Consider the following 14662-nt stretch of genomic DNA (forward strand, 5'->3'; position numbering starts at 1 on the left):
CATACAAGGATCGATTGACTCTTCTGCTTGGGGGAAATGTGGCTGGGTATAAACTTAAGCCCTTTATGATTTATCACTCAGAAAATCCAAGGGCTTTAAAAAGCATCGACAAGCATACACTTCCTGTGCATTACCGTCATAATAAAAAAGCTTGGATGACTGCAATATTGTTCGAGGACTGGTTCGTTCATTGCTTCATTCCGGAAGTGAAAGATCATTGTAGGAAAAATAACATCCCCTTCAAAATTCTTCTGATTCTCGACAATGCTCCTGGCCACCCTCAGCACATCGGAGATATTAACGAGAATGTAAAAGTTGTGTTTCTGCCACCAAACACAACTTCTCTCATACAACCCATGGATCTGGGTGCTGTGGCTACGTTCAAGGCGTATTATCTTCGGAACATGTTTACGCAGGCTGTTTAGGCTACGGATAACGAGGAGAAAGATCTCAGAACTTTCTGGAAAGAATTTAGTGTTCTTAACTCCATTATGAACATTGGAAGGGCGTGGAAGGAGGTAAAGAAAGAGTGTATGAATGGGGTCTGGAAAAATCTGCTGAAAGTGTATGTGAACTCGTTTAAAGGTTTTGATCAGAATGAAGAAGAAGTGGAAATCAATAAAAAGATCTTGATACTTGGGAAAAGTTTAGATTTAGAAATTGACAAGGAAGATATCCAAGAACTTATAGATGTACAAGATGTAGAGCTAACGGCAGAGGATTTAATTGCACTTGCAGAAGAGAAAAAAAAAGCAGAGGAGGAAGAAGAAATAAAAGAGCCGGAGCGAACGTTTACGACTAAAAAACTGGCAGAGGCGTTTGCTTTATTTGATCAAGGACTGAAACTTTTAAGTGAAATGGATGGGGACGAGAACGGTTTGCCAAAGTTCAGAGGGCTCATCAAGACAGTGTTGCATGTTACCGATTAATTTATGAAGAACGAAAAAAACGCACTGTGCAACCTACAATGGATTTTTTCTTCAAGAGAACGACTCCAGTGCATTCAGCTTCCCCCAGCCCTACCCCCTCACTTGAGACTCGATCCTGTACGTCTCGGAACAGTTGTTTCCTCGAGACACCTGAACTAACAGAAGAAGAAATTCTATCTGAGGAAGAGGGAATTGATGATACTGCTGCTTTATCATCATCCTCCTCTTTCGATCTTTAGTTATAGTAGCCATGAACAGCCTGACACCGATCACGTATGCCGACAACGGACCGAATCTTGGTGAGTACCCTTTACGCTACAGTCTGATCCTTGTTCTTATTATTAAATTTCTTTTTATACTTAATTATTATAAGTCAATCTGCATTGAAACACCCGAATTAGCTGATATTAATAATTACTATACCATATATGTATAGGTATACTGTGTAGTGTAGGCTAATCTTCCATATATGTGTATATAGCCTAGCCTATATGGTACTGATTAACTTAGTGTAGGCTAGGCTATATCCGAGATACGATTTTCTCAACTTACGATGGGTTTTTCGGAACCTAACCCCATCGTAAGTATGAGAATACCTGTATTAAAACAACCAAGTATGAAAATTTTTTGTGGTTTTTCTTAAGTTTTAACTAACAAAATAGGCTGTTTTTAGCGTTTTTATAGGGGTTCCAAACATTCGCGGATTCTAACTATTCGCGGGGGGGTCTGGTACGCATCCCCCGCGAATAAGGGGGGACCACTGTAATAACAAAAATACAAAATGCACTAGTACTCACAGTATTTTGACACAAGCACACTAGTATTATAGAGCAAACCAAAGTTTTGAAGATCCAAAGCATACGACGAAAGGCGGACAGAGAGAAGTGGAGAACACGTCTGTCACCCAGCGCGGCCGAAAGCAAAGTGATTCTTCACCTCCCAGTCGCGCGGTGCGCTGACTGTCAGACAAGCACTTAACTACCGAACTCCCTTGTTCGAAGCTTACGACCTGTTCACTTAGATCTAACGGTAATAGAAAAGTACCTTTCCATTAGCTATCAAAATACAACTGTATATACTCAAAATTTTATGCTTTCAAAGAGGATAACTTCATGTCCAAACCCTGCCACAAAAAAACTGATAGGTAGGTTACATAGCCAACCTTAGCCCTTCCCTTGCACTCCCTCACAAAAGTGGAATTATTACAACTATTGTAGGGGAAACAACCGACTGGACTAGCTGATCCAGTTTTCACCGCATGTGGATCCACCCTCCGAAAAAGTACTTTAACACATCCTGACACCGGAGATGGGCACCAGTCATGAGTCATCGGTGGTGAGAGCAACAGCTCGAGACCTCTAATATCCTTTCGAAGTAAGTATTTTCTCCAAAGTTTGAAATTAAGGTCATATTTTAAGACTAAACAGAGGTTAATGAAAGTCTAGCCATACACAGTGCAAACATACCTCTATGACGCTTTCAAAATTTTTACTTATAACTCCAACAATTTAGAAGATTGAAGCCATCTCGATGTTTGCGGAGTCGCTTGTGTCAATAAACTTTCCATTCCATATGCTAAATCCGCACACCACTTGTACCTATAGACGCTGGGGCACTTTCTTCACAACAATCGTCACCACTGACACCAACCGCGGCTTATCCAAGGAAACTACGATGTTTTGGTAGGAGAAGAAGAGGAAACGTGCACTAGTAGATAATTATTTAAATAAATAGTTAAATGGCAGTATAAGGTCATGAATTCCATAAATTATTTACTTATTCAGGATTTAATTTGAAAATATTCGTTGTTGAAAAAGTAAATAGATTCCTGACTCAAATATCAACAGTTTTGCTGTGAACAGTGCCTACGGCGTTGTTCGCGCTCTTGTAATGTTTATCAGTGTTGCCAATTGGTATGTGTTTACCCTCCAAACTGGGTATAAGATTTACACAAAACCATGGAAATAAGTGAAATTAGCATATCCATTTGTAGTATATAGACATATAAGAGCAATTTTATCATTATTGCATTTCTATGACAACTAGAATTCATGGAAACAGTTTATAATTTGCATTGGCGTATGTGTGAAACTCCACTAAATTGGCAACAAGGAGTCATTTTGCCGTCGTCTGCTCGTACTTCAGAAATATCTGTAATTTTTGGGGGTTAATTTGGTTGCAAAAAAGGGATAATAGACATGAATTAAATAAAAAATTTTAAGTAACAAAGTAAAGTTAAACTAAATAATGAGTAAAGTAAACAATTAAGGGAATAAAGCTTTGCACCTCATAAACCATGAAGTCTTGTGCTGTCTGCAACTGTGTTTGTGGAGTGAGCGCTTAGGAACCAGGAACCGCAACATAGTTCAAGTGCAATTTGGAGTGAATTAAGACCAAAATGTGTATAATTACAATCAAATAAGCACTGTGGGATAAAACCACCGATTACAAAGTAAAAATTAATTTCAGTTCAAACCATGACACCGGGAATAAGAAGTTTCATACTTTCACTGATATATGCAACAAAATGTTGTTTTATTGTGCTGATTACAATTGCAATCTTGAGTAAGATCAATAAATGTTACATATATACAGTAACATTGTTAAAATGAGTGCTGAGAAGGCCGGGAAAGATGTTGGATCCTTTGCGGTTACGAACGGCATCTCAGTCGGTGGAAACCATACTGGATTTATTAACTGCCTTGAAAACATATTTTACAAAGACCTCACATGCCTATCTTAGTTCATATGGAGCTTTCATAGGCTATATCACATTATGTTGATAAAACTTTAATCTTTTGAATGGTATGCTTAAAGATGTAATTGTATTCTTGTTTCACCAATTAAATATCAAGTGAATAATGCTGATCCACGTGATGACAATGGATCCACTGCGGTGTTTCCCCCTATATTGTTTGTTTGTATGGTGTTTTTACGTTGCATGGAACCAGTGGTTACTCAGCAACAGGACCAACGGCTTTACATGACTTCCGAACCACATTGAGAGTGAACTTACATCACCAGAAATACACATCTCTCACTCATCAATAGAATGGCCGAGAATCAAACTCGCAATCACCGAGGTGGGACGCCACCACCATATCAACCACTCCACTGAGGCACTGTTTCCCCCTATAGTAGTACAGGCTGAACGACAGGGGAATTTATCAATAAGTAATGTTCCAATAATTAAAGAAATTTTGTTAAATTTTTTTCTTAATAATTCTTGTCAATTTTGGGGATTTGTTTGGTCGGCCAGTAGGTAGTATACTAGTAGGAGTAAAAAATTCTTCTGCATATTTTTACTACCTAGGCATGGGCGTAACTGTGGGGTTGCACGTGCGCCCATTTGAAACTGGTACCCCCAATTTTGAGTTTATGAAGCTTGTTGTAAAAACCTAAGCTTAATTTTCATATTATTATTATTATTATTATTATTATTATTATTATTAGTTTTATAGGGTAGGCTACATCAAGTGCAATTTTGGCTGTATTTTTTATGAAGATAAATAGAGTTTTACTATGTTAACTGTAAGAAATATTGAGTTTTACTATAACTGTAAGAAATAAATCGATTTTCTTTCATTTATTTCAAAAAATGTTTAAATATTTTAAATTAAGCTTAATATCTTTCCATATAACTTAAAAAAAAGAAGAATGAATAGGTATTATAGGTAATTTGTGCATGCCCAGTGGCCCCACACCCCATTTTCTACCGACTCCCCCTGTGCCCATAGCTACTAGACTGCTACTAGCCTAAGTAGCCTATGTTAAAATATGCACCGAGAGGAAAGCAGCTTATCATTTCGTACATCAGGTTTATGGGAAAAAATGCTGAATTTAGCACATTATGGCTTATTTAGACTGTAGGCTATACTAGGTAGTAGGGGCTTAGGAGGTACCGTTAACCTATGTTAGTAGCTGCCTATTACTACTAGTAGGAACTAGTCAATGGCGTTTACTGCCAGCCTTAGGCGTCGTTAATTTTAACTTAACATATTTTAACATGTTTGCAAGGCAAAAAAAAAAATTCTACGTCTTACCCACTCTTTTAGTTAAGTATCCATGGCAACTTCTTGCTTCGAACGACACAACAGTATTTATTGACACGTAACAAGAGGCCGAGGGGTCCTTGAGGACGAAGGGGAACGGGCCAAGGAGTCGTCCTTGACGCCGTCTTCTTTGTAACGGCGCTTCAATGTTGAGACCATTAATCTTCTTAGCTTACCGCAATCAAATGTTGAAAAACACATAAAATTCTCATCACTTTCTTTATAGTTGTCTGGAATAAAATCTGAAAAGTTACGTCCTCATAAATGATAGAATTACGGTGTTGCGAACATTCGCATGGTGGCCTTGAAAGATTCCCGAGACTATACAACGAACTTCGTCAGAGAGAGAGAGAGAGAGAAGACAGAGAGAGGAGAGAGAGAGAGATAGAGAGAGAGAGACGAGATGAGGAGAGAGGAGAGAGAGAGATATATATATATATATATATATATATATATATATATATATATATATATATATATATATATATATATATATATATATATATATATATATATATATATATATATATATATATATATATAATATATATATATTCACGTTCTCTATTTAAAAAACTAATGTCTATCACTGGCAGGTGACATTCGTTCCCTTTCGAATTACATTTCTCAAAATCTTTACGGCTTGCTCTATGAGCAAGAGCCCGTGCTGGCATAAGGTCAGCTTCATCTAAAACAACAACAAAACCTAGTACGAAATAATGCAGTGCTTCTTCCTTCTCGCGCAGATGACAGTGAATGTCCTGCGTTCTGCTTGTTCTCCATTAGAACTTGTGTTGACAACTAATGCCTGGTTTTCATGACATTTCTTCTCCCGACCCCTTTTTTCCATTTTCATCGCTTTCTCGAGAGGATTTTAGATAACAATATCAATCTCCTCAAAGCATATTTTTGACACGTTTTGCTCCGGGTTTTATTTTTTTTAAATTAAGAAAAATTTGTATCCTACAATGGTGGAACCCCATTGTCCTTTACAGCGCATACAACCGTTTTTTTTTTCTTTCTTTATTTTTAGTAACGCAGTGATGCTGCAATTTCTGTTCTCGGTGCACTGAGTTGTTCTTACGCGCATCATCCTTTCAGAAGAAATGATTGAGAGACTTAAAACGGCCGGAGTGAACAAGGCATTGGAAAGAACGGGCTTAAACACTATTTATCGAAGTGCCGTCTTGGACGTCGGCAGTCATTTGCCTGCACCTATCTCGATCTCTAGCCGCTGGTGTTAGTTGATTTGCAGTGTAATCTCCATCCAAGTCTCCCACCAAGCTGTCTAAGTCTTTTAATCTTTATCTACCTCTCGCTCTCCTCCCCTCTATCATTCTAGTAAGGCACAAATGCTCTATCTTCTCACTTCTTATTATATGTCCAACAAAATTCATTTGTCTCTTCCTTATTTCTCTTAAAGGCTCTCTGTGTTCCAATTCTTGCTAAACACTTCATTTGTCACTCTATCTGTCCGTGATATTCTCAGCATTCTTCTAAAAACCACATCTCCGCTGCATTCAACTTGGCTTTCAATTTCCCTGGCGATTGTTCAGCTTTCTGATCCATACATAAGAGTGGACCACACATTCGTTTTCAGAGCTCTTGTTCTTGTTCGAGTTCCAATTCTGTTATTTAAACACTAACAAAAGAGAAATGGAGTGAGCAAGGGGGTCGTTTCAAAGGCATATTCCGTCTACTACTAATAAAACTTTGGATTCACAGTTCACAAAACACACCTTTTGTATTATATCATCTGCGTAAGAAGTCGGGTCAGAACCAGGGCCTAGAACAAGTACTTTCGTAGTTCATTTTAAATTTTCAAGTTCACACCGAGTAAAAACAGTATACAGAGCCTTATATACACAATTAAGTAGTGTTGGGCGGAGTTACAGTTTCTTGGTTTAGGCAGCATGTTCTCCAAAGAGAAAGGCCGGTGACTTTAATGGATATAGTTTCCAGAGGATTTCTTTTCTGATAGCCGTTTGCCTTGTAGATTATGGATGAATAATCACAGTTAATGGGAGGACGTGTCTTCATACAATGAGCTGCAATTAGATTGTTTGTTAGGCCTCTTGAAGAGCAGAGGACTTGTGTATGGAACTTTTTTTTTTCTCTCTCTCTCTTTAATACTTCTGTCTGGCTAATATACCTAGATCTTATTACAATCTTTACAAGGAATACTGTATAGAATATTGTTTGAATTGGATGGACTATTCTGTAACTTCTTTCCTAAAGTATTGTTATATTTAAATACTAAATTAATATTTGTAATTTCTTTGCCGTATTCTTACACTGTATGTAGTAAATCAGGTCTTTTTTTAATTTGCTTTGCACAGGTTCATCTATGATTTAACAATTTTGATAAATAAAATAATATATAACATATATATATATATATATATATATATATACTATATATATATATCATATATATAATATAGCTAGATATAATTAAATCCAAACAGGAAACCAGAGGTCCCTGGCACTAGTCTTATCTTTTAGCACTAATTACCGATTAACTACTTTGATATTTTGAACACAAAAACTATACATCAGGTATGTAGCAGCAGCAGAGACATTATCATGATCAAGTTCATGATACTTGCAATGAAGCCTGTGACAGACCTGTAAGTAATGATGGTTACAATTAGGTGAAGTCAGGAAAGAAGAAAATGGAAGGAGGCAAGAAAAATACCTGCGTTAAATTTAACTAAAGGACTGAGATGAATGAAAAAAGAATTATTGACCTCTGATACCCCAAGAATTTATCCAGTGTCGAGCAAAAACACAACATAAGATCTGGTAGGCTGACTTTCAGTTCACATAAACACGAACACGACATATAAGGAGAGCTCTTAGTGCCTAATAATAATTTGAAATGTGCATGTACATACATACAGATGGGCACAGTCAATTCTCCTCTTTCCATGTCTACAAGACAAGGACATGAATGTCTGGGGACTGTGAGGACAACTGAAGGCTAAATACATCAGATCGAGTTGTGAAAAAAAACTGCAATTTACTTGGAACAAAGTTATGTTAAATGAAAGGGATGGCGTAAGTTTGCTCATTATATTTATTGTATACCTAAACAACAGCAAATTACAATCTTGTACTTTAAACTCTTGAAACCACACTTTGAAGATGTGGCAAGTGCAAAATAAGTTTCACTGTATCTTAATTCGCATTACAAGCTGCCAGTAACTATCATTTTCCATTTATTTGTCTACCTGAAGCAATTCATTCTCAAAAATGAAACAATAGCTAAATGGCAGATTTTGGTAATTTCTTGTGTTATTTCTTGCAACTGCATCCTACAAACTATTCACTGATTATATCAAAGCATCTTTACAAATATCTGTTACAAACACACTGGCAAAAATTATATGTACAAGCAATTCTACAGCACTTTGTGCTAAACACTTACAGTTGAGGTATTAGGTTGCAGTGAAAAACTATTTACATTAGAGTTGTTGCTGCAATACATATTTTCACCACTTGCAGCATTTTCTTTTTTTAACTTTAATAGCCAACAAAGTACAGAGCACTGTGTATCATACATCAAAACTCTTCCATTTGGATGCGTATCACCACAAGATTTATATTTCAGAGAATTCAGATCTTTCCTAGATAGTGATCCTTAAGGGTTTTAACTCAGTATGTACCTACTCACCTTTGCGGCGTGTTTAGTACAAGCCCGTTGAGGATTACTGTAAAAGATACTCTAAAGACTGTACATATCATAAAGATGATGATCCTCAAGAAATGTTAGTTCTAGATAACGAACCTAAAAAAACCTAGGGGTCATTATCTAGAAAAGAGGCCAAAATTCTTCCACTTACATACGCATCACAAGATAAGATTTATATTTCACAGAATTCTTTCCTGAACATATAAAGTATTCATGAGTCTTTTGGCAAGTATCTGCACTTGCTGTTTTCATGATTAAAGATGTTTGTGCAAATCCGTTTCATGTGTTCTGGAATTATAACGACATCACTGGTATTTTCATTTACTAAGCTTCAATAAACATAAGGTAGGAGTTAATGACTTGACAAATGTCAGGTACATGCATGTATAATATCTGGACGTCCATGTCTGAAAATGAACTTCTCTTTGGGAATAAGGGAACAGAAATTCATGTACTGATGAAAATACAAGTATTTTATAATGATTTCAATTCAAAGCACAGTCATGATAGACAATGATGATTAATATTCAAGAAATAGTCAAAATGAGTACCAACATTTAGCATACATAATAAAAATATATTCTTTTACTTGAATAATTGATGATCTGTGGGTTTCAGATTCACGATCTATAGGCTTTAGAAAATAAAGTTAAGATCGGAAAACTAAGAACTGAGATTATGATGTTTTGGCAGTGAAACATTGCACTGTACGTATATATATATATATATTTTTAGATCAAATGGTTTCTTTTTGTGTCATAAGTACAGGTCTATTTTCACCAATATTGAAAAGTCTGGTCAAGGAAGCAGGTCAATCACTAGTTGTCGTATTGCAGAATCATACTACCTTCTGCTCAGCCTTGATCCACTGACATGTCAAGAGGAGAGGACCTCTTCCTTCTCTTTGCCAATGCCAAACTTGAAGAATAATGGTGGATGTACTGTGTCTCAGCAAGACTTCAGTGCATAGTGTAACTTGATAGGCCACATTGACAATGTTATACTGGTAGTGTGTTGTAATCTTGAATGAATTTAACACAACCAAAGGTTGAAATGCACACAAACTCAAATTTCCTTCCTTAGTAGACTGGATAAAACCAATGTTTCCATGGACATTTCAAAGGGTCTTGTACTATTCCCCTATACAAGCCATGGTTTCACAATAGAGGAGCTCCACTAAAATTATGCAATCTTACTCATTGGAAAGCTGGAGACTTGGGCTGTTATATTCTCTTCATTATACTTTGCAGTCTTGAATGCTCCTCCTATCTTCAAGTGCAGATCTGGCCAGAATGTGGACTTCTTTTACACATGGTTTGTTTGTATGGTGTTTTTATGTTGCATGGAACCGGTGATTATTCAGCAACGGGACCAACAGCTTCACGTGACTTGCGAACCATGTCGAGAGTGAACTTCTATCACCAGAAATACACATCTCTCGCTCCTCAATGGAATGGCCGAGAATCGAACCAGCGACCACCGAGGTGGGACGCCAACACCATACCAACCGTGCCACTGAGGCGCTCTCTGACACATTAATGAATCATGGCTGAACTACATTTGGTGGTTGGCCTGCAAGGCAGTTAGTTATAAACCCAGATTTTCACCTAAAAGTCTGGAGGTCAACATATATACGCCAAGATTGCCTTCTATAGCCATACCAAAACCCATACCCTCAGACAAATGTAAATAAAAATTTTAAAAACACCTATGAAATATATACAAGCAATTACTTGCAATATACCAGTTTTTTCCTTAAAAAATAGAAGATGAAAGATATATATATACAATATAGTACATAAATTCATACCTGAAATTTATCATCATTATTTGCTGTGCTGTCTTGATACCTTATACACTAACTGCTAACATTCTCAAATCTTACATAAACTCCCAAGAACACTTTCCCATGAAACACATGGATAATGTCATTAATGATTGCTACCAACTATTACTTCACATCCAGCCCCTCAAGAGCAACTTAATTCTGGTCTGAATCTTAAATTTTAATTCTTCAAATGACTGAAGCAAAAAAAAAAAATTAAATTTAGTACAGTAACTGTTATCATCCTTGAATTAGAATATTATTTCATGCAAATTTTTGTCTTAGTGAGATCCCAATGTTATGTTCACTTGAGCAAATTTTTTGCATGTGGAATTCACTTTACTTTCAATGACACTTGATTTATTTTTGGAAAAATTGATAAATGACGATGCTAATGGAGCTGTGGTAGCCATCCTTGACTAAAATCAGAGAATGTTATACATGCCATTTTGTAAGTTAACAATTATACAAATAGTACACATCTGAAAGTGATGTGGCTGGATGATGCCCAATGTTTCAACTATCCATTTAAAAAGAAGAGGAAAAACTCATACACACACACTTCTTCCTTAGCCACATTTTCCTTTCAACATATGAAAATTCTGCCACTTTGGCAATAACAGCATTTTCAAGTCATATCATTTGAGTACCTTTTCACTATCGACTCCAAATTAAAACCATGAAGTGAAAATATATATATAAGAGAACATTTTGCTGCATATGGTATACAGGATTAAGAAACTGACTACTGCAATGTTCTATTAAACATGGGTCATACAATGTTGAAATATTTTCAATTTATTGTCACTTATCATCTGAGTCATCATAAAATGTGGACCATCCATAAATACAATTGCTTACAATTCAAAGTTCCTAAAAATATAAACTATCTGGGTAAATGTTTCCAAAATATAAAATATCTGAGAGAAAACAATTCTTTGAAGATGTCATCTGCGCAATATTCTACCAAAGGTCTTTAAAACAAATATTAAACAGAATGCTATCTGCACAACTGACTACAGAACAAGTGAAAAACTTTAATCTCTGCACATTGGCAGGACATAAAAATTTAAATATAATTCTGGAAAAGAACTGAGAGATCTGTTTCAACATACTCTCATTCTTAAAGATAATTCATTTTCCATGCAATTCATATCCCACTTTAACAAAACTCCTAAGTGCCTCTTTTACTGTCTAAACCCCATTTACAAGTTAATAATATAAATACTGATTTCACCAGACAACATACAGCTAAGAAAAATGTCAATAGAATGAAAAACTGCAACAAGGAAATTTTGTGCCAGCAAAAGCAGGTGTAATCTAAGAAAAATAATAAAAAAATTAATTCTAACTTTGTTTGCATGGAGTAGGATATCTTATAATTACGTAATTTAACAATACTATGTTTAACATAATAAAAATGAAATTCATATTACTTTGAATGTTTCAACACTCTTTATTACCATAATCTTGTGTTGCTCCTAAGATATCAACATAACTGCATTTAATGCTATTCATGGTACAGTATTATATCCAATTCTTGTTTATAATGAAGAATTCATACTATTTACAGACACTCCCCCGCCCTTCCCAAATTTGGTTCCCTAATACAATAACAAAAACTTACACTTACATACCTCTGTCTTTTTACAGGTATTTACAAAATACTTCTGTGCATAATCTGATACAAATGAGAAGCATAAATGCATGACCACAATACAAATCTTACGGTTTGAGGAGTAAGGATGTACCCAGTTTCCCTGAAGGAACAGAGAAATTTCTGAGCTTCTCACTGCCTTTTGCTGCAACTGTCATAATAAAATTCACAGCAAATTATACTGTATGTCCCACCACAAAAGAATTGGGCTCAGTACATTCAACCAAATTGTCTTAAAAAAAAAAAAAAAAAAAAAAAAACTTTAATGAGAGCTTATTCACATTACCTAGAAATCAAATTTATTCTGAGGCTTCAGTGGCCTGACTTATAGCATCAAATGCTTCTTCTGAACATTCCCCTCCTTGAAATATGGCATTGCAATGCTTCTGAATGGGAATTACCTGAAACTATAGTCACCTTCTCATAAGACTTACTATTTTTACGCACACATTTTGAAGTTTCTGTGGGAGGATAGGATATGTTAGGAACTAAGTGGAACAATTTCATCCCCACAAAAAAAAAAAAAAAAAAAAAAAAAAAACTCTTCTTGTCAATAAAAGGATCTGATTACGGATACTGCAGAATAAGTTAAATTACATAGAAGAAAGTAATATTTAATAGATAAGATTATTAAAGTATTTTGTATTATATATAATTATTACAATAGATAAGATTGTTAAAGTATCTTGTATTCCATTATAAAATTATTACAATAGATTAAGATTGTTAGTCTTGTATTCCATTGTATAATTATTACAAGTGCTGTAACTTAATATGGGAGGGAGATATGTACTTAACACTACCTGAATGAACTACTAGTTCAAAAAGGATCCCCACGGGAGAACAAAAGACATACATAAACCTCTTACATTATTCAGTGAATATTGTAATAGTATTTTACTTAACTGGGTAAGAGTCAGCATTCACTGGGATATGGAAATGCTTTCCACACCGGTGATGATAAATGTAACATCCCAAAGAATAGTTTTGGGCGCACACTTTTCTAACAATTTCAGTGTTTTGAACTGCCACAATACCCCTCACATACAAACAATTATCACCAATTCAATCCCGTTGTAATGTTGGTATTATGTCCAAATGCTGTCCTGGAACACCAAAGCTCAGCATTACAATCCTACTTCTCAGTTCAAACTCTTAACGTTGTCACTGCATTTCTCTGAACATAAATCACTTTATCACCATTTAATCTAAATTAGAGATGACATTTCCTCTCATTATTGGGTACAAAACTCAAAGATACTTTTCTCTAGGTAGACTAGTCAATGCAAATTGTGACAAATACTAACAAAATACTAAATATTTTTTTACTAGCTATAACTAACGGAAAAACTTGGGAACAGCAATGTAGTTCATTAATGTACACTTTGGCAGTATAGGTTTTCAACCTTAGAATTTTCAGATTGTGTGTGCAATCGAGTCTTACTTGACTTACCATGCGGCAACTCTGCTGAATCAAAGAGATTCTTGATCATTACCAACAGTATCTTGAGATGCAGGACTATTTTCCAAGTCTAACATGGTTTTCTCAAACTCACGAACCAAATCCAAAACCAACTTCCCTCGCTTAGAGTTTGGGAGGCGTATCTGGAAAAATACCAAAAATGGAAGTTTGTAAATGAAACAATATTATTTAGGGTCAAAATCTTGCCTTAGCTATTGTTTGAAATACAATGCATCAATGACAGAGTTAACTTTTAGGCTTACGGCTACTTTTACCAAAAATATAAACCACCTTATTAAGAGCCACTACTTTAACCCGACATGAGACAATTCCGGCTATGAAAAATTAATTGGATAATTCTGTGACTTTAGGATTGAGGAAAATTGTAGTTCCTGTAATGTATTCATGAAACAGAACCCATCTCTGTTGTTAACAACCAAAGCGAACTATGACTTTCTTAATGCCATCCAGTAGGTCCTGAAGGTGTTACCTATTAAAGTAACCATGCAAGGAACAACATAAGTTTTCTGAATGTTCTATGCTGGAAACTTCCAGTGTAGCTACTTGAGGTTTTCTGAAGGTTCTTTGCTGCAGACTTCCAGTGTAGCTAATTTCCCTCCTGTATTTTGCTTAACATTATTTCCATCTAATCTCTCACGACCTAACTTTCCAACTTTTTCAACTCTGTTATTAAAATAAATTAGGAGAAACTTACCAAATAAAGATCATGGTTTTGGTTGTCCTGCTTTTTTGCTAATGTCAATGCTTCAGCTATTGGTACCTTATCCTCAAGCGCTTGAATGCTTCCACTCCCTGAGGCAAGACCATGACTTTTCCCGGCACTTTTTCCATCCGTAAGGACAACCTGCAAGAGGAAACATTTGTGCACATAAATAAAAATTATATGACAAATGTCAATGATACCTTTCTTCAAAAGATAACCCATCATGGATGGATCCCCTCATAAGAGCAGCAATAAAAGGTCTGGTGTGGTGAACGGATCCACTCATGGTGAGCATCAATATTACATGCCACTGATTTGA

General features: G+C 35.7%; 1 protein-coding gene and 1 long non-coding RNA gene across 6 annotated transcripts in view; both read right to left on the reverse strand.

The window, feature by feature from the left end:
* LOC135203629 (uncharacterized) overlaps positions 1–5305 on the reverse strand; it is a 28559-nt gene extending 23254 nt beyond the window's left edge. The window contains exon 1 of one of the 2 annotated variants that reach the window (XR_010311977.1): positions 4973–5305. This is a non-coding gene — a long non-coding RNA (uncharacterized LOC135203629). The remainder of the gene's footprint in view (positions 1–4972) is intronic. The other variant, XR_010311976.1, reaches the window with a different exon arrangement.
* A 2737-nt stretch (positions 5306–8042) lies between these two features.
* LOC135203624 (longitudinals lacking protein, isoforms J/P/Q/S/Z-like) overlaps positions 8043–14662 on the reverse strand; it is a 49863-nt gene continuing 43243 nt past the window's right edge. For 3 of the 4 annotated variants that reach the window (XM_064233458.1, XM_064233457.1, XM_064233456.1), the window contains exons 11-12: positions 14335–14484; positions 8043–13762 (exon numbers count right to left, since the gene is read on the reverse strand). In XM_064233458.1, the coding sequence (XP_064089528.1) occupies positions 13631–13762; positions 14335–14484 (282 nt within the window). In that variant the 3' untranslated portion in view covers positions 8043–13630. The remainder of the gene's footprint in view (positions 13763–14334; positions 14485–14662) is intronic. The other variant, XM_064233459.1, reaches the window with a different exon arrangement.

This window comes from Macrobrachium nipponense, chromosome 36 (assembly GCF_015104395.2).
Source record: "Macrobrachium nipponense isolate FS-2020 chromosome 36, ASM1510439v2, whole genome shotgun sequence".
NCBI lineage: Eukaryota > Metazoa > Arthropoda > Malacostraca > Decapoda > Palaemonidae > Macrobrachium > Macrobrachium nipponense.